Source organism: Mesoplodon bidens (genome assembly GCF_964165515.1).
Source record: "Mesoplodon bidens genome assembly, chromosome: 7".
Taxonomy (NCBI): Eukaryota; Metazoa; Chordata; class Mammalia; order Artiodactyla; family Ziphiidae; genus Mesoplodon; species Mesoplodon bidens.
In genome coordinates, this window is record NC_138164.1 from 40197548 (window position 1) to 40219335 (window position 21788).

The window sequence follows — 21788 nt, forward strand, 5'->3', positions numbered from 1 at the left end:
CATCAAGTGGGAGCAGTCTGGCCGGTCCATCTCGTTCTCTTGATCTTGAGTCCTCTGCAAAAGACATCCCCCTTTTCTGCACCAGCACATACGTCACAGCCCTGAAGAAAGTGTAGACATCTGAGATAGGTTAACAGTGGGGGAGGGCTGATATCCCGTGAACAGACACATAAATGCCTGTTAGACCTGGAAATTGAAAACCAGAGAGGCGGGGCCACACTGGTTTTAGCCCAGGCCACCAGCCACTGGTGTTCCCAGCAAAATGTTCCCAATGTGGGAGTTTGAGGAAGCAGGGAAAGGCAGGTGGTGTGAGTTTATTAGGACTTGAGGCCCTCAGCCTCGCACTGAGGCCAGCTGAACCCCCAGAGCGTGCTTCCTGCCCTCCTATGGGCTGCTACTCCTAAAGGTACTTGGTTTCAACAGTTATTTGTGCATCAGATTAAAGACTGAAGGGAGAGGGAACAGCAAGCCTAAATTCTTCATATCATACGCCACCTCCCTTTCTCTTCTTATTATATAAGCAATTCATGTGAAAAACAAATAAGGCAAGCAAAACAAAACAAAATTACCTGAAGTCTTGCTATCCAAAAGTTACCATTAGTATTTTGGTGTATACGTGTTCCAGATTTTTCTTTATTTTCAACCCTTCATTAAGGCCATTGTTGTCTTGACAGATGATGCTGGCACAAGCACTTGAGATGAGGCTCCTCTTTTTAAAATACTGTATTTGCATTTGGCTTAGTTTCTCTCAGGCCCTGCCTTGCCTGGTCCCCAACATGGTGTTTTCTGCTGCAGTCTCTGTAAATTGGAGTTGGGGTGATGGGGCGGTCAGGCAGGGCTGTGTGTATCTGTGTCTGTACGAGGGAGGGCGGGCACACTTTCCAGTGTTTCTGGGCAACAAGCAGGCACTCACTGCAGTTTCCTATCCCTCAGGCCTGGGCTGTGGAGACAGGGGAAGTACCAGGAAGGGGTGGACGACCCCGACCCAGCTAAATTGAAGGCCCAGCTCCGCTGTGCGCTCAACAAGAGCAGGGAATTCAACCTGATGTACGACGGCACCAAGGAGGTGCCCATGAACCCAGTGAAGATATATCAAGTGTGTGACATCTCCCAGCCCCAGGGCTCTATCATTAACCCAGGTGAGGCCCCAGCTGCTGGGGAGAAGGTGGACAGTGTGCCAAGTTCCGGGCTGGACCCTAAAAGCGATAGTCGACTTGAAAGTCGCCTCGCTTACAAAGTTGAAGACTGGTAAACAAAGCAAGAAATGCTGTCCCTAGAAAGAACCCAGAGAACAAAAGATATAAACTCAGCACAGTCTTCCTGCCCACCCAGTGGAACAGTAAAGCATTAGAAAGAAGAGGGGGTATTGAGTTCTATAAAAAATAACTTCTCTTGGGACTCAACACTGAGAAGAGAGGCCAGGTAGTTTAGAAGAAGGAGGGCTTAAAACTTAGAAGGTCTGAGTTATAAACCTCGGTCTTTCCATTTCACTACTTGTGGGACATTGAATCAAGTCATTCAACGTTTTGAGCCTCAGCTTCTTCCACTATAAAATCTGGGTTCTCATCTTTCCTGCGTATTTCAAAGGCTGTTGTAAGAATCAATTGCCATGACATTATGAAGGCTATTAAGTTCTCTTTATAAATGATGGGTAAGTGATCATTTAATTTGTATGGTATTTTTCCTAGGAGAATACCACCTGATCCCTATATTTACTCAATGTTTAGCCAGTTCTGACTAAGAGCCAGATAATTTAGACTTGACCTCCAGTGAATCTAGTGAGGCTCTGCCATGAGGGAAGGGTCTGTCTTCACATTAAGCTTATAAAGGAGAGAAGCTGTGCTCCTTGGGTCCTTAGAAGGGATGCGAATGTGTAGAAAGGGGTTTAGAGTAGGAATTAAAAGATTTCTAGGAGAAGGGAGTAGGGTCTGCAGCTCCTGGATAGGGGAGGGGATGAGAGCTTGCACTGGGGCTCCGTAGGAGGAGCTGGGAGTGGGGTGAACACCCTTGGTTCCCACTCTTTGGCATTGAGGGTGCACACTGAACCCAAGGAACCTCTGTGCTGGCAGTGCCTAGCTTGAACAGTGGGTCAGCTGCAGGGATGACAGTGCAACGTGAGCGCCTCACTTTTGACCTTTGTGTGTGTGTGTGTGTGTGTTTCTCGGGTAGGATCCACTGGATCTGCTCCTTGGGATGAGAAAGATAATGGTGTGGATGAAGAAGATGAGGAAGATGAGCTGAACCAGTCACAGCACCACGTTCCCATCCAGGACACCTTCCCCTTCCTGAACATCAATGGTGAGTGGGGTTGGGGGTGGGACAGAGGCATGGAGAGGATGTAAGGGGCTTTGATTTTGCAACCGTTGACACCATATCCACCATTGCACTGGGAGCAGCGACCAGGCCCTGGGGCCAGGCTGCCAGTCTGTTAGCAAGTAGGAGTCATAGGCAAAGGCACTCCGTAGGCATAGTTATCCCAGTGGGGTGGCTTCTAGGCAGAGAGAGCATCTTCTGAATCTTATGTGATAATTCAGAGAAATTAAAAAATGAAATTCATTCTCAATCCCGCATACAAATACACAAGCTGTTACAAATTTTGCTGATTTCCTTCAGGCCAAGTGCAGGGATCCTTTTCGTGAATTGTAGGCAAACTCTTCTGCTATTTCCCTCAGTACAAATTTTCTGTCACTGCCTTAACAGCCTCTGCTAAGGCTGTATCGTGGGAAACTTGTGGCTCTACAGCTCTTAATACTAGGCTCTGATAAAATTTCTCTACTAGAGACTTTTATCTTTTTAAAATTAATTAATTAATTAATTAATTTTTTGTGGTACGCGGGCCGCTCACTGTTGTGGCCTCTCCCATTGCGGAGCACAGGCTCCGGACGCGCAGGCTCGGTGGCCATGGTTCACAGGCCCAGCCGCTCCGCAGCATGTGGGATCTTCCCGGACCGGGGCACGAACCCGTGTCCCTTGCATCGGCAGGCGGACTCTCAACCACTGCGCCACCAGGGAAGCCCTCTCTTTTTTTTAAATTGACTCTTTGAATTCAGTTTCCCAGGAGAGATGCGTTTAGAGGTTGGAGGGTCCCTGTGAGACAGAGCAGGTACTGCACCTCGCATTGCACGCTCTGAGGATGCTCAACCACAAGGTGAACTGCTCTTCCACAGCATCTTCCCTTGAACTTTTCACTGACATGCTCCTAGTCATATGACTTGCATTCAGTTGAGTAGCTTTTCACTACTTTTCTAAGTTCCATTTGGCTCCTAGGGTCAAATGAGATACTTTTGCCACCTAGAAACTTTGGTATATCCAGACGATTCCTGTAGGGTTTTGGAGTCCCCTTCCCTAGGTGATGCCCCTTCTTTTGAGAATCAGGAAATGACTCTTATCTGTCTACTTGCCCTCCTTCACTTACCCTGTCATTTATAACCTTGCAACCAAGTGATGAGTAAAGAAAACGATCATAGAGCTCTCTCAGGTTAATATTGCCACAGCTACATTCCCACTTGGTGCAATTTTAAGATTTGGACATTTGGAAATGTGAGATCCTTTCCCAAATCTTTGGCTCACTCATTCTGTTATTCTCACCCCTTAAAAGGATGCAACCCATTTCCAGGATCATGATTTCCCTTTTTTTTTTTTTCATGTTTTTTTAAAGCTAATATTGTGTGTCCTTACGTTATGGGCCACCTTGGATCCTTTATGGAAACATGTGAACATATATTAAAAATAAAAAAGTAAAGTGTGGCCCTACAGCCACACCGGGATTTCATTGCCCTGAGAGAGGAGTTGGGGCGCATCAGTGACTTCCACGAAGCCTATACTTTCAAACAGGCTCCGGGCCAGCCAGTTTCCGGCTTCAGCAAGGAGAATGTTCCAGTGGTAACCAACAAGGAGAACCTGGCGACGCCGGTCTCGACTCCATTCCTGGAGCCGACCCTGGGGAGCGACGGCTCTGCGGTCACTTTCGGGAAAACCCAAGAGGATCCCAAACCGTTTTGCGTGGGCAGTCCCCACCGAGTGTGGACGTCACCCCCACCTACACGAAAGACGGAGCTGACGAGGCAGGATCAACCGATGGCAAAGTTCTGAACCCGAAGCCATCTAAGCTGGCAAAGAGAATCGCCAACTCCGCTGGTTACGTGGGTGACCGGTTCAAGTGTGTCGCTACCGGACTGTACGGAGACTCCAGTCAGCTCGGCCGGGAGCAGCGGGCATTGCAGGTGAGCCCCCCCAACCTGAATTTCAGGAGCCTGACCAGTTGTCAGGTTTTTTTAATGTGTGAAGAGGAGGGGGCCGGGGGTATGATAGGGCAGGACACCGGGCTGATTTGGTTAATGAAGCTTAGGGTAATTGAAATGTTTGAAATGTGTCCAGTAAGGGGACGTAAGTGGATACTTGAAGTTATTCTGTAGATTTTAAGCGAACTCCACTCGAATGCTGATAACGGAAGTTTTAATTATTGCGAAGGATGTCTAGAAGACTGCATGACATTTACCTATCAATCGCTTTGATTTCTCTGCCGTTACTGTACGTTAACAAATATACCTAAAAGCGCTGCTTAGAATGCCTTACGTGATACTTGGTGGAGGTGTGTAGCGGCCGCATGTCTGTGAGATTCGTGCAATTTTTTTTTCCACCCAAAAAACAAACAAACAAACAAAACAAAAACACAAACCTTGCTTAAAGGGATAGAGTATGTATTTAACTTGCTAGTGAATGATAGATGTTGTATAGGAATTTCCTTAAGATATTTTACTTTTAATTAAAACACAAAGACAAATTGTTTTGCAATGTTAAGAAAAAAATTGGTTTATGCTTATAAAAATGGATGAAGTTATCTAAATGATCCATTGAGTGCCCATTTTAATTACATAGATGGAAGGATTACAAGAGGACAGTATTTTATGTCTACCCGCTGCTTACTGTGAGGTCAGTTCTTCAAATTTTTATTACTAGAATCTTCCATAAACCTTTTGAGTTAAATTTCATTTCCAAATATACAAAGGGAAGTTTGTGGGCCATGGTCATCTTTATTCACTGTGCATTTGTTTTCTTTTCTGTTGTGTTTTTGTTTCGCTTTCTTTGCGTTGTGTTTTTGTTTTGTTTTATTTACCTTCGAAAGAGAATGTCTGTCTGTATGCCACAGTGTATGTATGGCTTTACATACACACCACATATATCTCTACATACATATGGCTTTACGAAGAAAGAGTGTGTGACTGGTTACACATAGACACTCTTACGTTTTTATCGTTTAATTTTAAAATATCTCAGTTGTATCATAAATTGTGGTTGGTTTTGGGCAAACTTTTCTTTGAAGATACTTTCCTTTAAGGTAAGGGCAGTGAAATAGCTTTGGTGGTAAGGTGTGTCTTTTTTCCATCTCCGTTCTCTTTGTAGCGTGCAGTGATGCGCTTCTCAAAGTTGGAGATGAAAGAGCGAGAAGGTGGCCACCCCACGACCAAAGACTCCGAGGTGCGCAAATTCAGCCCCGCTGACTGGGAAAGGCTGAAAGGAAGTCAGCACAAAAAGCCAAAGTCGGTCGCCCCGGAGGAGGCCATTGCCGACCAGAACGACAGTGAGAGATGTAAGTGAACCCAGGCGGCTCGCGTGTGGTACCACGTCGGTGGGAACGGGGCGGTTCCGCTCCCAGTGCCGAGGGAGGTGAGAGGAAGCAGTACGCTTCCGACGGCCCAGCGTCTGGGTGCTGGCTGTTCGGAGAACGGGCTGCTCTGGCCACCCTTCCCGGCTGTGGATTGCAAGGCTGGTTGTCCTTTGGAGCGTTGCGGCATCCAGGAGTGAAGCACCTATGAAATGCTGTTTCCTGGCACGCGTCTCCTTTTTCCGGAGCAATGCTAGTCCTGTAGTTAGTAATAGTCTGATACAGTAGAGCAGAGGAATGGCAGTGCAGGACCTCCGGCGTAGCAGGTATGTGTTCTGTTCTGTAGCAGGTACGGACACGGGTTTTTGGTAGCAGTTGAATGACACTTGCAGCCAGAGCCAGACCCTCCAGAGTGACAGTCTCCTGTGGGAGGGAGTGGAGAGTACTCGGATTCTCCCTCCAGAGGCAGAGGTTTCGTTCAAGTGCGATGAGGGCTGATGAAGGCCCCAGAGAGTTGAGCATCATTGTGTTCTGTGGAGGCTCGTTTGCAGTCAGGAGGAGCTGACACCACGCTCCCAGGCCGTGGGATCAACGAGGCCGTTCTTCCCACCAGACGGCTGTGTTCTGTTCTGGAGGCCGAACTGGAGAGAAAGCTCGTGTTGGCCTCGAGTCACACTCTGCGGTCCCATCAGCTGCTCCCCCACTGGGGTTGACTTCGGGCTTGGCCCTCGAGACTTCCTGGGCGAATGAGATGCGTTGGCAGCAAGTGGAGGTCTTTCTCCCGCTTTCTTCAGTGTGCGTGCTTGTGGCCTGCAGCCTGCTCCGGACCCCAGAAACCTCACCGGTGATGGTGAGTGAGGGCACCTCGGTGAACGTCGAGGACAGGGTGGGCGTGCAATCCTCCTGAGACGGGACAGTCGGGGGTGGTGGGCACGTTTGGGAGGCCCAGGCCCTTGGACCCGGTCGTAGGGTCGGCGTTCGCCCGCACGCTTAGGTCGTGGGTGCCTGATGCAGTTCGGGAGAATTGTGGTCAGCAGCAGCGTGTGCTTCTCTGTGCTGCTTGGAGCACTGCCCTCCCCCAGCTTATGTTTGGGGTCAGAGAAAGGCCTGTGGCCAGGGTTCTGGGTAAGCCACAGCGGGACCGGTGTGTCCCACGTGGCTCCCGTAGAAGGGGATTTCTGGGGCTAGTCAGTGGCGGCCTTACCCGAGGGATGGGGCTCTTGATGTGCCTGGAGTAGACGATTCCGAGCTCCTCCCCCTCGGGATTGGAATGAAAAACGGAGGGTCCAGGCCACCCTGGAGTGAAGCAGCAAGAAGGCCTGCCTCCTTGCCTGTGCTCACAGCTGACACGCAACCCTTACCCTCCTGAGTGGCCTCATAACTCAGCTCCTGGGGAAGTTTCTCAGAGAGATGTGATAAAAGTGGGCACGGCCAAGTTCACGGGGATGCACTTTTCTGAGGAGGGGATCTGCCTGTTGTGGGTGGACGGTGAGGTAGGCTGGAGGAAGGGAGCGGGCAGGTAACCGGCCTCGAGTCTTTTTGCCCTTTTCTCCAGCAACGTGGCCAAACCCAGGGTGGCCGCTGCCCTTCACGTCTCAGTGGCCTCACCCGCCCTTCTTCCCAGAGACGTTTGTGTGCATCCTTCCCAGTCTTTCCTGCTGAGCGTGGAGACGAGAACTCGGTGTGGCTGATGGGGAGCAGGGCCTGAGCCCCAGATGATTCCGAAAGCCCCCTCCCCCCACCGCCTGCCTCCAATCTCAGACCGACCGACGGGTCTCTTCCTGGAGCACCCGGGACGTGGCCCAGTGAGCCATGAATGGCCACCATGGGAGGTCAGGAGAAGGGTTGGGGAAGGTGAGGGGCTCCGTTTGAAAGGTTGGGGCAACGAAGGTGGGTTCCCCACCCACCCTCTGTCTTGTAGAGACGTGGGGTTTGTAAATAGCTGGTCAAGAAAGGTCACCTGAAGGGGCCACTGTTCTTACTGCGGCCTCCACGTCCAAGGCCCAGCAGGTGTTCATTCCATTCAGCTGGATATGAATGGGCCTTCTTGTTCTTGGGCCATCATGTCTTGAGCTGATATGGGCTCAGGTCCTTCTCATGGGTGTCGGTGTGGCCGAGAGCCGAGCTGTGAGCACATGGGAGCTGGGGCGGGGATTTGGGGCGGGCAGGGGTCACAGAGAGGGTCCAGGATGCCTTCAAGATGCCTTCCCCCTTCTGAGGCAGCCCCTACTCATGGAGGGCCCAGGAGCTTCTAAGGTGGTGGGTGCTGTTTGCACGGCCCTGGTTGTCCTGGTGCGGGTGCATCTTGTTGCTAGGGGCTTGTTTAAAAAAGAAATTAACTTGAAAACACAGTGGCTGAGATACTCATTTATTCTTTATGATCACATGGGTGGCTGAGTGAAATTTTTATTTTGGAAGTTCACCAAATGAGTTTGGAGGTTCCTCAGACTTGGAAGTTCATCACTAGGAACGCTCAGTGGCATTTGAAGATGGGGCGGGGCAAGGAGGCATTGGTCCCTTCCTTCTCAAACTTGGAGTAACCATCTCCCTTGCCAGCCACTTGGCTGGGACAGGCCTAGGACCTGCTCAGTGGCAGTGCCTGGCCAGGAGCTGGAGGAAGCCTCAGTTGAGGGGCTTCATGAAACTTCTTTGCTCAGGGAACTTCTCTTCCAGCTGAGCACCTGCATGTTTGTAAACTACTTTGGAACAGAGATCCCCTGCACTCCTTGTGTAGCGGGTTTAACTTTGAACAAGGTTAGCCCTGACTGGAGGTGCTATTATAGTTAAGCTACAGAGAAGGGGATTTTAATCCTGGGGAGCCTTACAGCGACTCAGAACCCTCTCACCTTGTTTAGGCCTCACTGGGCATGGCTCAACAGTGGTGAGGGTGCTTTGCTGCCACAGTGACTTGTAAATGTTGCTGTGGTGATGCTTCTGTGAGGTGATGCTATGGTACAACCATAATGAATTTGGGATATATGTGCTGTGAGTCATAGGACCATGCTGCAGGGACCACGTTCACATCTTGCTTAGACTGGGTGACCAAGGGCACATGGCTTCCCACTTTTAGAAGGGCCAAAAGTAGCAATGATGGCAAAGCCTGATGGTTAGGATCCCCGTGTATCTATTTATCTCCCCAACTCCTTTGCCCTCAAGGGTCATCCTCCTGTGGGTCGTGGTTAGAACAGTCTTTGAGAAGCTCCAAGTGACACGGAGCCTCTACCCCATAGCTGGTGGCCATGGGCATCTTGGGCAGTCGGGGTGGGTGTCCTTCAGGGTTATTACTGGCCTGGGTAAGGTCACACTAGCGTAAGGTCTTGGGGGGCCTTAGCTGAGGGGAATTGAGGTCTTTGCCCTAAAAGGCTCCGGGGTTGGGGGATGGGTGGATGGACCTAGTTTGGAAAAAGAAACTTTCAAATTGGACATGGGGGTTCTTAAGGTAGCCCTTCCATTCCTCCATGGATCCCCTCCCACGGAGCTTTTAGGGAAGGCTGATTGGACCAGAGAAGTCCAATGGTGTAACCAGCAGGGCTCACCTCTTAAAATTTCCTACGTTTCAGGCCTGAGATTCAGGCTGGTCTGAAAGTCTTGGCATCTTTTGGTTAAAGGGATTTTTCCAGCCTTTCTCTGTGCTGAGCCCGGCCCGTGATTATGAAGCCCACCCTGGAGGGAGGCTAGCAATAACATTCGCACTTTACAAGTGAAGGGGGCCAAGTTGTAAAGCGGCGCCATTCCTGCGCAAGTGTTTAAGAGGGTCACAGAGCAGCCGGAGTGAGAGTTGCAGCACGCCGTCTTCACCGGGCCTGTGGTAGCCTGGGCTGCATCACCTGTAAGCACAGGCCAGGAGTTTGGGGTTTCTCCTGCTGCCATGACAGGAGACCCTCGCGGTTGGGGTGATTCCACCATTCTGGCAAGAGTAGATGGGGATCTCTCCCACCTTGGGATACCCTTGGAGAAAAGCTAAGTGTGTTCCACCATTGAGAACACAGGTCAGGCTAGCCCAGGCCAGGGTTAGGTTCATCCCCACAACTGGCTGCCATTAAATGCTGGGAATGCCCCCCAAGAGAGGCTGATCAGGGGACCAGCCGGCTGGGCAGAAGTGGGAGTGATACTTGAAGTGGTCTAGGGAGAGGAGGAGGAATGCGAGCAGCATGTGAGGGGTGTGTCCATGATTTCATCTAGAAAAACGGGCTGTGGGAGCTTAGCTCAGGTGTTAATGAAATACCAAACTCATACACCCACCCCCACCCCCGGCCGGTGATGGACACAGGGTCATCTACGGGGAACTCTTTAACAGCACAGTGATCATTATGGAATTTTTTTTGTGTTAGAAACAATGTGACTAGCAAAGCAGTTGAACTGTTTCTTTGGCTAGAGCAAAAGTGAGGAGTGATGTTAGGCTGGGGTGATTGGAGGAAAAGCCCCAAGTGGATGCTAGATTGAGCAGGGGGGCAGGAGCAACACAGGCGGAGCTGGGGTGTGAGCAGTTCAGCCCTGCCCGCCACCCCCCCACCCCCCACCCCCCATGAAGGGGGTTGGAGTCTTGTCTTTGAAATGTCCTTAGATGCTTGTTGCCTGGGAAGGAAGGCGTGGAGACGTGCCAGGTGGGTGACTGGTGTCACTGAGGGCCTTCTTCCTAGACAGGAACTAGGAGCAGCCCCTCGATGGCAGTGAAATGCTTTTCCCCCCACGGGTGTGGAAAGAGGACAGACGGACTTGTAGCAATCTGGTTGAGTTCTTTGAAATTGCCCTTGACCCTTGTGTGTGCACCAGGAAGCCTTTCCTTTCCCTTTGCCAGGCTCCTCTTGCCTTGGTCTCCCCAGCTTCCCAGCCTCCCACCATTCTTTCCCTACCCTTTTTCTTCACCCTCACCCCTGCTGACCCAAGTGAACATTGGTGCTATGTCTGTGTAGATGGCAGTTGGGGGCTATTTGGTCTCTTGATGACATCAGCCTTTTTTGTTGACTAGCAGCTGTTTCCATAGTCATTTGTAGCTCCGCTCTGATTGGTTGGATCTTACTGTGAGGTCACTCACCCCCCCTTTAAAAGTAAGCCACCTTGGAGAGTTAAGCAGTTAGGGAGTGATCTCACATGCCTATAGACGGATGGTGTAGATGCCTCACCTTGACCCTTGAAGGATGGATTGTGAGTGGGCTACGCGCCTCATTTTGTGCTTTCTTTGCTGGTTGTGTTCAGCTGTCCTTCCTTTGGGACGTCTTTCTGAGGGTTTTGTGCTTGCGGCGTGTGAGGCCCCTGGTCTCCAAAGGGGGGTGGTCTGTTGGTAGCAGATTGCCTTGGGCGTGGGGGTCCTGCCTGCTCCTGGTGACCTTTGTTCCCTCCTTTCCGGGTTGTCTCCCCTCCCCTAGGGGAGTGTTATGATGGAAGCAAACCTGACCCCTTCGAAGCCCCAGAAGACAGTGATCTTCCTGAGGACATGGACACGGAGCCCCCCAGAGAGTCCCCCGCCGACCAGGCGGCCCCGGACGCGTCACGCAGCCCCACCCTCCGGCTGAACAGAAAGCGCAAGGTGTCTGGCAATAGGAACCACACTGAGACCACTGTGCTCCCGGAGGACTCTCTGCTGAAAGCCAAGCGGAGACGGGTCTCCAAAGGTGAGCTCGGTTTGGCTTCGGGCCCGCAGGGCACCCTACGGAAGTCCTGGAGCGGAGCAGTGGAAAGTTCCAGTCCCACCCTGGATCCCTGGGGGGAGCCACTCACACCTCCCCACCCCCCACCCCCATCCCACCCCCCACCCCCCCAAAGCCAGGTGGCGGGGCTGGAGCCCAAAGGTGGCCAAAGGCAAATAGGCCCCCTCCCGAGACTTGGTGACAAGTTCCAGCCAACACAGTGACCACACCCCTCCCCTCCCCCACCCCTGTTAGTGATGTGTAAGACAGTTTGTTCGGCCCACCCCCCCGCCCTGGGGGGCTTCTTCTTTAATTTGTAGTTATTTGTCCATTAGCTGACTGGCCTGAGAGGGAAATGACAAACAGTTCCTCTAACCACTTAGAAGAGCCACATTATAGTGAGCTGACCAACCTGAGGTGTGCATTGAATTAACAGGGCTCCATCCCAGAAAGCAGCGCCGCTTGCTGCACCTTAGAGAACGTCGGGAGCAGAGAGCAAACCTGGCCGGCAGGGCAGGAAGGAAGTGACCCAGGCGGTTCAGCCTGCGGTCACCCCCCAGGGCAATAGCATCTCCGAAGAGAAACCTGGCAGGAAAAGGGCAGAGGCCAAAAGCAACAGCAGCTGGTTGGAGGAGTCCCTTAAATGCAGTGACAATGAACAAGGTACGCACGGGGCGGGGGGCGCTCCTGGAGGTTGGATCACCCGCCCTCTGTGGGAAACGGCCCTGGAGGGGACCTGAGCGCCATCCAAGTTGACAAGAGTAGCGTGTGGCGAGCGGGGAGTTTTCTTCCTGAGGTCCTTTCAGCCTGCACACTTCCTTATGGAATGGACAGTGAGGTGGGAGCTTGACTTCCTGGGCTGCTCCTCATCACCCAGCCCGGCTGGGCAGGAAGGGAAGTCTTGGGTGACCCCGGGCGCTTGTCAGTGCCCTCATTCCAGCCTCAGGCTGTCCCCAGTCGCCCTGTCCCGAGCACCCAGGCCCCCCACGGGTGGGGACGGGAGCGCACGAAGGGCTGGCTTCTGCCCTCTCTTGCGGCCCTTTGAAGCGACTTGCCATTTGGCGTTTCGTGGGTTAGCCTATTTGCCGGTTGAATGTGGGATAATTAAAATATTAGTGCTTTGAAAACATAATTGGTATATCTTTAATAACTGAAGCTGCTCCAACGATCAGTGCTAACAATGGGCTTTTCTCTCCTCACCGGCTACAACTGTGTAACGCCCGCTGCTTCTCCCCCTGACAGATGTGCTGTGCATGGACGAAGAAATGGATCGGCAGCCTTCGCCCCTGCCGCAGAAATACACCGACAACAGCGAGAAACCATCCGCGAAGCAACCGTGCAAAACCAAGCCTTTGATCCCTCAGGAGCCCAGGCGGGGCTTGCCGCTGCCAGGGGACTCCTAGGTGGACAATGCGGATGGCAAGGTACCTCTTGGCCCTGGTTCTCCCCCGCCCCCCGGGCCCATGCAGGCACATCCCGCCTGCCTACTTCTCTGCTTCTGGGGACAAAGCTTTCCTTTTCCTGAACCCCTCCCCCCAAAACGTCCCTGCCCCTTCCTAGGGGACGTGTCTCCTGGGTGGCGGTGAAGTTTCCAGCGAGTAAAAATGCAACCCCTTCCTCGCTCCCCGCCTCCCCCAGACAGAGAGGAGGAAAAGTGCTTTCCTCCACTCAGGTTTGTAACTCAGGGAGGAGGCGAACCAGGCGGGTGGTGGAAGGACAGCCTGAAATGTGTGCGCTGCCTGGTTTCGTGATAGGTGACCGTCCGGAGATTTTGAAAGCGGCCTGAGCCCAGTTCCGACTATGATCTTTCGCCGGCCAAGCAGGACCAGAAGCCCTTGGACTGTTTGCAGCAATTGTTACCAGCTTCCCAGGCCTCGCAGCTGACATGCTCAAGCTCCCCTCCAGAGACCACCCAGTCCCGCCCGATGCCACCGGAAGCGCGGAGACTTATTGTCAATAAGAACGCGGGCGAGACCCTCCTACAGCAGGCCTCCCGGCTTGGCTACGAGGTGAGCATCCTTGTGGGTGCCCTGGATCAGGATCCGCTGGCTTCTGCTCCTTGGGTGGGGGACACACTGGCTGTGGATGGGGGGCGTGTCTCAGAGCCCAGCCCCCTCCACGTGGCGGGCTGGGCTGGGTGTTCCAGCAGGGTGTTTGCGTTGGCTCCCGCTCACACTGCAGGCTCTTTGGTGGCTTGTTCAGTCGTGGTGTGAAAAGAAAGGCAGGCCTCTCTGATGTTCCGTTCCCGTTCAGGCAGGTAGGCTGCTTCGGCCAGTCTGGCTCACTTATCTCTGATATAAAATCTGACCTAACCCAGGGCTTGGCGACCAGGGGAATTTTAATGAGCCCTTTTGGAATCTGAATAGCAAGAAAGAGAGTAGGAGAGTAGTTATTAGCTCTACTAACTTGTGCTGTTTGGGGCAGAGTGATGCCCCTGTGGGGTAGCGGGTGGGTAGTGTCTGTGCAGAGTAGGGATGGGAGTGGGGCAGACCTGAGCAGTCTCTTTCTGAGAGGGCACGGGAGCCGAGGGCTGATGGGCGGGGAGCAGGGGTTGAACCTTGCACAAAACTCCCTGTCCACACTGCTGTATCCCAACCCAGCACGGCTGATGACAGTGATGGCCTCTATTGCTAGAGCAACATAGAAAGATAGCTGATATCTGCCTAAGCCCGTGTGATCTGTAGTAACTCCTTTCACCCTGTTAACATCTTCACTTGGTAGTAACGCGTACTAGCCCACTCTCGGATGAGGAAACTGAGCCTCAGAGGGGTTAGCTGATACCCGTACAGGTAGCAATCCAGCAGTGCTCCACAGCCCACCACGCTCCTCAGCAAGACTGGCTCACACTGGAATTGCCCTTTTGACAGTTCAAAACCTCTGTAAGACAGATGACTCTCTCTGCCCTGTGCAGTTCCCCCACCATACTTGTCAGTAGCAATTGTGATGTAATAGCCCACAGGGCAAAGGCATTTTTCTGTGCTGGCATCAGCCCTCTGGGAGTTGAATGGTGACAGTAAAACGCGGTTCAGCAGGCGAGCGTGGAGGTGTGGCTGAGCACTGGGGTGGCAGGACCCAGGCTGGCCCGGAGCCCTGGCGCCCACACCCTCAGCCAGCTCTGTGCCCCTGTCCCCCGTCTCCCGTCGTGTCCCCCCACCCCGGTCCATAGTGCCGTGAGCCCTTGGAAGTGTGCCTGCCTTGGCCCTAAGGCATGACTGTGGGTGGGAAGTTGGAAGCACTAGGGCTATGCTTAGTTTGGGGGTGTTTTTTGTTGTTGTTGTGGGTTGAATGTGCTGTTGTTTATATCTACACGTCTCTTGGAGACCTCTCCATTAGCTAGAGAGCACTTTCTGGTAGTTAGCGCAGTTACTTGCAGGTGAAGTCCAAGGAGCACCCAGTTGGTTTCCCAAGAGCTGAGAGCGGGCGCCTAGGAGGACAGAGCAGATGTTGCACATAGTGTTGAGCTAGAGACCCCCGTGGTTGAGAAAATAGTCTCCTTGCTTCCAGCAAACGCTGGAGTTGGGGGGGAGACTCCCAACCCCAACTTTTGGGTTAGGGTTGAGAAAGTAGACTCCCGCTTCCAGCAAATGCTGGAGATGGGGGGGCGGGGTGCTGCTGCACCCGCCGTGGAGGGCGGGGCTCCGAGCCCCACCTGTGAACTTGGCATCATTTCCAGCAGTCTCCCTTTGGGACCAGAGACGTCAAAAGACCCTCGTTGGTCCTCTAAGACAGTTTCCATTTTGGTTTGGTGGCTCTGAGGCCTGGACCAAGGGGCACTTGATCCATCCTTTTTTAGGCTACCTGGCCTTTGATTGCACAGGAAGCCTTGGGAATGTTTACGGTCGGATTTGTTTTTTTCTTCAAATGTAAATTTCAATATGTAGATTCCACAGATCACCAGTGTTGATGCTGAACATTGTGACAAGTAGACGAACGCTTTCAACTTTGAATCCAACTTTCTGGGATTTCTCTGGGCAGAATTTTAAATGTTGGGATGAAGGCCCAGTTGGGAGATGTGGCAGCTTCAACCTTTTCAAATTGAAGGACAGTTTGCTTAAGCAGATAAGGGTGTGGTTTGGGAGGGTTTTCCTGAAGTTTTGTCTTCAGCATTCTTGGTTATTTTCTTCTGCTTAGCCAAAGATACCATGTGCAGTATAAAGGCTGTCTGAGCTTTATGTCATGATAATCTGGTTCTGGAAGTTTAGAAACACACTCTGGCTTCAGATCCGCGTTAAATAGATCACTTGTGTGGCCAAAGACCTCAAACCTTTCCCTCCTGGGAAAAAGGCTTCTATTTCTTAGGCTGAAACGCCAGTGTGCAACCACATGCTTGTGCCTTTAGCGGTGATAGTTAAATTTTCTATGAATTGAATAAGTCATGTTTTTAAAAAAGTTAATGAGGCATTTAATTAACTCACAACGTCGGGCTTATGGCCTTTATGGTTACATTTTGCGGGTAATGGCATTCGGTTTATAGCCGCTGAACAGAGAGCTGTCCGACAAAAGCAGTTTGACTTTGCTCTGGAATGGCTGGGCTGCCCTTCAGACACTCCCGTTTATTTCTAGCGGAGAAAATAAACCAAGGAATGTGTTGCATCGACAGACTCGCCCCGCCTCTTCACCTTTCAGTTAGAGAAAGTGCTGGTGGCGACGGTTGCCATCCATTTAGAGGCCATCACCCTCCTAGCTAGGAGAGTGTAGTTAGCCCACTTGACCCCCAACAGAGAAGGCCTGTGGGATGCTCGTCACAGCTGGATTGCATCCCTCTAACTGGGGCCCTCTTGGGCCTTTTGAATCTTCCCAGCTGACCAGGTACCAAAGACCTGAGTTATAGGTCTAGTACTTCATGTTGAACTTGGGGTTTAATATCTCTGGGCCTCAGTTTCCAAGTGTTGAATGAGGATAGTACTACCTTCCTTTCCTGCTATCTCCTGGGTTCCTGTGGGTGACAGAAGATGTCCTCATCTGGGGAAATGAGAAGCACTGTGTAAATAGTGGTATCAACGTGGTTGAGTTAGGACAGCCCGTGGCAAAAAGTCTGACCTGGCCGTGGGGCTACTGCTGCCTTTGCTGCCATCTTCCAGGAGAAGAGAGTTGACTTACCCATCAGCTTGGACGGCCTTTCAGTTCTAGGTACCCTTGAATCTGCCCTAGTAGTGATGAAGGTTTCCAGGTGAAGGCCATGATTGTCACAGCAAATAAACCCTGGGTTGAGTAAATTGATGTGTGCACAGCAGTTGGTGGCGTTCAGACCTGATCCCAGAGCCACGTGACAGGGCCTCTCCCTGGCTGGGGCACACAACTCATTAGCTTGCAGCCGTCCACTCAAGTCTGGCTAGTGAGGGCCTGCTAAAAGAGCAGCAGCTTCATGCGGTATCCTGGATACCAGGGCTCGGGGCAGGTGGCCTGGGAGCCCAGAGGATTGTGGGCTTTCTGGCAGGTTGGGATGTAAACGGAGAAACGCATTCGTGGGCGTGCCTTTTCTCTTCCTCCTCTTGTTTTGGAAGGGAGCTGCTGCAGTGACCTGAAGTAACAGGGCACCGATGGCCAGGTTTACCAGCATGCCCCATTGGGTTCACGTGGTAAGGAAATGGAACATTCTAGTTCGCTCCCAAGTGAGTGGTCACCTTTGATTGGCGTATCCTCCAAAGGGCATAAAAGGTTTTACAGAACCCATCTCGCACTTATGGGCGGCTAGAATGACCCCCGTTTTAGGTTTAACAGATGAGTTACCTGAGAGATGTCACAAGGAGGCCTGTTCTGACCCCATCCCATCCCCCCTTACCCTGCAGACCATGTGTTGGGCCACATGCATGTTCTGCCTACTCCCAGCTCTCAGAACCTGACGGCTCTCTGCTGGGCACGACTTACCCAGTATAAACAGTGTAACGTGTTTTCTGGTGGCATATGCTTTCGATGTGTCTGAAAACTTTCTTAAGGTAATAAAACATTGAATAAGTTCCTGCTCTGCTTACTGGGAGTGGTTCATATTAATATTTTAACAAGACAAAAAATAAGGTTAGTAACAGTGATGCTAATGCACAGTGTTGACACAGAACATCTCCGGGGTGGGGGGTGGGGCGGTGAACGTTTTATTTGATTCTTGAAATGTGGAGGTTGCAGCCTGTGGTGTATCAGGTTCCTGTCATTAACTTGAGTAAATATGAAAATTTTAGACTGATTCTGCCCCGAGAGGGTGGAGTGAGGCAAAATAGAGGGTGGGGTTATTGGAGGCATTTTGTGTCATTCCTCGAGGATGGAGGGAGAGAGCTTCTCTTTAACTCTTCTTAACATACAGACAAGAGCATCTGAGGCCCAGGTTCTGATTGGGGATCTTAACAGGGGGCGCGAGGATGTAGCTGACCTGTGTGTCCCTGCTTCTCTAAGCTGGGGAATGTTCTCTGGCTGATTTAAGCTCTCTTTTTTTTTTTTGGGGTTTTTTTGTTTGTTTGTTTGTTTGTTTTTGTTTTGTTTTGTTTTTTTGCCTTTTTTTTTTTTGCACCCTTTAGGTGCAAGGTTAGGTTGTTTATTCGAGATGTTTCCTGTTTCTTAAGGTGGGATTGTATTGCTATAAACTTCCCTCTTAGAACTGCTTTTGCTGCATCCCATAGGTTTTGGGTCATCGTGTCTCCATTGTCATTTGTTTCTAGGTATTTTTTAATTTCCTCTTTGATTTCTTCGGTTATCACTTCGTTATTAAGTAGTGTATTGTTTAGCCTCCATGTGTTTGTATTTTTTACAGCTCTTTTCCTGTAATTGATATCTAGTCTCATAGCATTGTGGTCAGAAAAGATACTTGATACAATTTCAATTTTCTTAAATTTACCAAGGCTTGATTTGTGACCGAAGATATGATCTATCCTGGAGAATGTTCCATGAGCACTTGAGAAAAATGTGTATTCTGTTGTTTTTGGATGGAATGTCCTATAAATATCAATTAAGTCCATCTTGTTTAATGTATCATTTAAAGCTTGTGTTTCCTTATTTATTTTCATTTTGGATGATCTGTCCATTTGTGAAAGTGGGGTGTTAAAGTCCCCTACTATGATTGTGTTACTGTCGATTTCTCCTTTTATGGCTGTTAGTATTTGCCTTATGTATTGAGGTGCTCCTATGTTGGGTGCATAAATATTTACAATTGTTATATCTTCTTCTTGGATCGATCCCTTGATCATTATGTAGTGTCCTTCTTTGTCTCTTCTAGTAGTCTTTATTTTAAAGTCTATTTTGTCTGATATGAGACTTGCTACTCCAGCTTTCTTTTGGTTTCCATTTGCATGGAATATCTGTTTCCATCCCCTTACTTTCAGTCTGTATGTGTCTCTAGGTCTGAAGTGGGTCTCTTGTAGACAGCATATATATGGGTCTTGTTTTTGTATCCATTCAGCCAATCTGTGTCTTTTGGTGGGAGCATTTAGTCCATTTACATTTAAGGTAATTATCGATATGTATGTTCCTATTCCCATTTCCTTAATTGTTTTGGGTTCGTTATTGTAGGTCTTTTCCTTCTGTTGTGTTTCTTGCCTAGAGAAGTTCCTTTAGCATTTGTTGTAAAGCTGGTTTGGTGGTGGTGAACTCTCTCAGCTTTTGCTTGTCTGTAAACGTTTTAATTTCTCCATCAAATCTGAATGAGATCCTTGCTGGGTAGAGTAATCTTGGTTGCAGGTTTTTCTCCTTCATCACTTTAATTATGTCCTGCCACTCCCTTCTGGCTTGTAGGGTTTCTGCTGAGAGATCAGCTGTTATCCTGACGGGGATTCCCTTGTGTGTTATTTGTTGTTTTTGCCTTGCTGCTTTTAATATGATTTCTTTGTGTTTAATTTTTGACAGTTTGATTAATATGTGTCTTGGCGTATTTCTCCTTGGATTTATTCTGTATGGGACTCTCTGTGCCTCCTGGACTTGATTAACTATTTCCTTTCCCATATTAGGGAAGTTTTCAACTATAATCTCTTCAAATATTTTCTCAGTCCCTTTCTTTTTCTCTTCTTCTTCTGGAACCCCTATAATTCGAATGTTGGTGCGTTTAATGTTGTCCCAGAGGTCTCTGAGACTGTCCTCTGTTCTTTTCATTCTTTTTTCTTTATTTTGCTCTGCAGCAGTTATTTCCACTATTTTATCTTCCACCTCACTTATCCGTTCTTCTGCCTCAGTTATTCTGCTATTGATCCCATCTAGAGTATTTTTTATTTCATGTATTGTGTTTTTAATCGATGCTTGATTCATCTTTAGTTCTTCTAGGTCCTTGTTAACTGTTTCTTGCATTTTGTCTATTCTATTTCCAAGATTTTGGATCTGGGAAATAGAATCTTGGATCATCTTTACCATCATTATTCTGAATTCTTTTTCAGGTAGACTGCCTATTACCTTTTCATTTGTTAGGTCTGGTGGGTTTTTATCTTGCTCCTTCTCCTGCTGTGTGTTTTTCTGTCTTCTCATTTTGCTTATGTTACTGTGTTTGGGGTCTCCTTTTTGCAGGCTGCAGGTTCGTAGTTCCCGTTGTTTTTGGTGTCTGTCCCCAGTGGCTAAGGTTGGTTTAGTGGGTTGTGTAGGCTTCCTGGTGGAGGGGACTAGTGCCTGTGTTCTGGTGGATGAGGCTGGATCTTGTCTTTCTGGTGGGCAGGTCCACGTCTGGTGGTGTGTTTTGGGGTGTCTGCGGACTTTTTATGATTTTAGGCCACCTCTCTGCTAATGGGTGGCGTTGTGTTCCTGTCTTGCTAGCTGTTTGGCATAGGGTGTCCAGCACTGTAGCTTGCTGGTCGTTGAGTGAAGCTGGGTGCTGGTGTTGAGATGGAGATCTCTGGAAGATTTTCGCCGTTTGATATTATGTGGAGCTGGGAGGTCTCTTGTGGACCAGTGTCCTGAAGTTGGCTCTCCCACCTCAGAGGCACAGCACTGACTCCTGGCTCCTCAATTTGCGATGATGTGTTGTCTATTCATGTATTCCACAGATGCAGGGTACATCAAGTTGATTGTGGAGCTTTAATCCGCTGCTTCTGAGGCTGCTGGGAGAGGTTTCCCTTTCTCTTCTTTGTTCTCACAGCTCCTGGGTCTCAGCTTTGGATTTGGCCCCGCCTCTGCGTGTAGGTCGCCGGAGGGCGTCTGTTCTTCGCTTAGACAGGACAGGGTTAAAGGAGCAGCCTCTTTGGGGACTCTGGCTCACTCAGGCCGGGCGGGAGAGAGGGGCACAGAGTGCGGGGCGAGCCTGCAGCGGCAGAGTTCGGCGTGACGTTGCACCAGCCCGAGGCGCGCCGTGCGTTCTCCTAGGGAAGCCGTCTCTGGATCCCGGGACCCCGGCAGTGGCGGGCTGCACAGGCTCCCGGAAGGGCGGCGTGGACAGTGTCCTGCGCTCGCACACAGGCTTCTTGGTGGCGGCAGCAGCAGCCCCAGCGTCCCACGCCCGTCACTGGGCTCCGCGCTTTCAGTCGTGACTCGCGCCCGTCTGTGGAGCCCCTTTAAGCAGCGCTCTTAATCCCCTCTCCTCGCGCACCAGGAAACCAAGAGGGAAGAAAAAGTCTCTTGCCTCTTCGGCAGCTCCAGAGTTTTCCCGGACTCCCTGCCGGCTAGCTGTGGCACATTAGCCCCCTTCAGGCTGAGTTCTCGCCGCCAGCCCCAGTCCTCTCTCTGCGCTCTGACCGAAGCCCGAGCCTCAGCTTCCAGCGCCGCCTGCCCTGGCGGGCGAGCAGACAAGCCTCTCGGGCTGGTGAGTGCCGCTCGGCACCGATCCTCTGTGCGGGAATCTCTCCGCTTTGCCCTACCCAGGTATGTGGGGAGTTTCTTGCCTTTTGGGAGGTCTGGGGTCTTCTGCCAGCATTCAGTAGGTGTTCTGTAGGAGTTGTTCCACGTGTAGCTGTATTTCTGGTGTATCCGTGGGGAGGAAGGTGATCTCCGCGTCTTACTCTTCCGCCATCTTCCTCCGGGTCCAAAAGATAGGTTTTTTAAACGTGGTATTGAGATAAGTGGATAGCATTACATCTCCAGCATCTAGTCTAGTAGGTGTTCAATAATTCTGTGATGAATGACTGAAGAAACATATGGTAAGTCCAGAGCCCAGACTTCTGGTTCCACTGGTGCTGCCTTGTGTGACCTTGGACAGAGAATTACATTTCCACTGAGTCTCAGATACCACGTAGGAAGAGGGTCTCCAACAAGATGGTCACTAAGTGTTCATCCACTTTAGACTTCTAATCCCTCAGGCAGGGAGGGCCCGTGCCTTCCTCCTGGGTACTTGGGCGGTGCCGCCAGTTGTTTTGTTTTTAATCTCAGAGGTTTTCAGGTAGTGCCAACAAATGCTAGGGCTAAGAGAGGCTCATGGCAAGCATTAAAAGCCACTTTATTTTTTAAGGAGGCTTACTATGGTTATTTGTAGTCGTTCAGATCAGGTCCCCTATTCAGTCTGGTGGCCTTTCCATGCAGTCAGTTGGGCTTCCAGCAGCCAGCTGGCTGGTTGGGGTCTTAGGGAGATGCAGCTGCAAACACTATCTGCATTGTCTCTGGAAAGGGTCTGAAGTGATGCCCACCCACCAGGTTCCAGAGCTAGGAGAAGGTTGGGCCAAATT

The 21788-nt window shown here is 50.6% G+C and overlaps 2 protein-coding genes and 1 pseudogene across 4 annotated transcripts in view; 2 read left to right on the forward strand and 1 right to left on the reverse strand.

Moving 5' to 3' along the window:
- The window catches only part of LOC308620769 (centrosomal protein of 78 kDa-like), a 571052-nt pseudogene that overhangs the window by 184344 nt on the left and 364920 nt on the right, over nt 1-21788 (reverse strand). The gene's annotated exons all lie outside the window — the stretch shown is intronic.
- LOC308620077 (interferon regulatory factor 6-like) lies at nt 683-4870 on the forward strand (the record flags this gene model as incomplete). The annotated part of the gene is made up of 4 exons (XM_081239414.1): nt 683-1139; nt 2170-2298; nt 3835-3908; nt 4859-4870. Exons 1-4 carry the CDS (start codon nt 1046-1048, stop codon nt 4868-4870), a joined length of 309 nt encoding a protein of 102 aa, XP_081095540.1. The 5' UTR covers nt 683-1045.
- LOC308621096 (BCL-6 corepressor-like) lies at nt 3753-12652 on the forward strand. Of its 2 annotated transcripts, XM_081241272.1 has the most exons (6): nt 3753-4223; nt 4879-4932; nt 5404-5590; nt 10972-11217; nt 11669-11895; nt 12475-12652. In XM_081241272.1, the coding sequence occupies exons 2-5, from the start codon at nt 4879-4881 to the stop codon at nt 11758-11760; spliced, it is 579 nt and encodes a 192-aa protein (XP_081097398.1). In that variant the 5' UTR covers nt 3753-4223; the 3' UTR covers nt 11761-11895; nt 12475-12652. The 2 variants fall into 2 exon arrangements, with proteins under 2 accessions (XP_081097398.1, XP_081097399.1); XM_081241273.1 differs by lacking the exon at nt 4879-4932.

Coding starts and splice junctions, on each gene's coding strand:
- LOC308621096 (XM_081241272.1), top strand. CDS start 4,879: ATGGAAGGATTACAAGAGGACAGTATTTTATGTCTACCCGCTGCTTAC. Junction 4,933..5,403: donor TACCCGCTGCTTACTGTGAG/GTCAGTTCTTCA, acceptor TTCTCTTTGTAG/CGTGCAGTGATGCGCTTCTC. Junction 5,591..10,971: donor CCAGAACGACAGTGAGAGAT/GTAAGTGAACCC, acceptor CCCCTCCCCTAG/GGGAGTGTTATGATGGAAGC.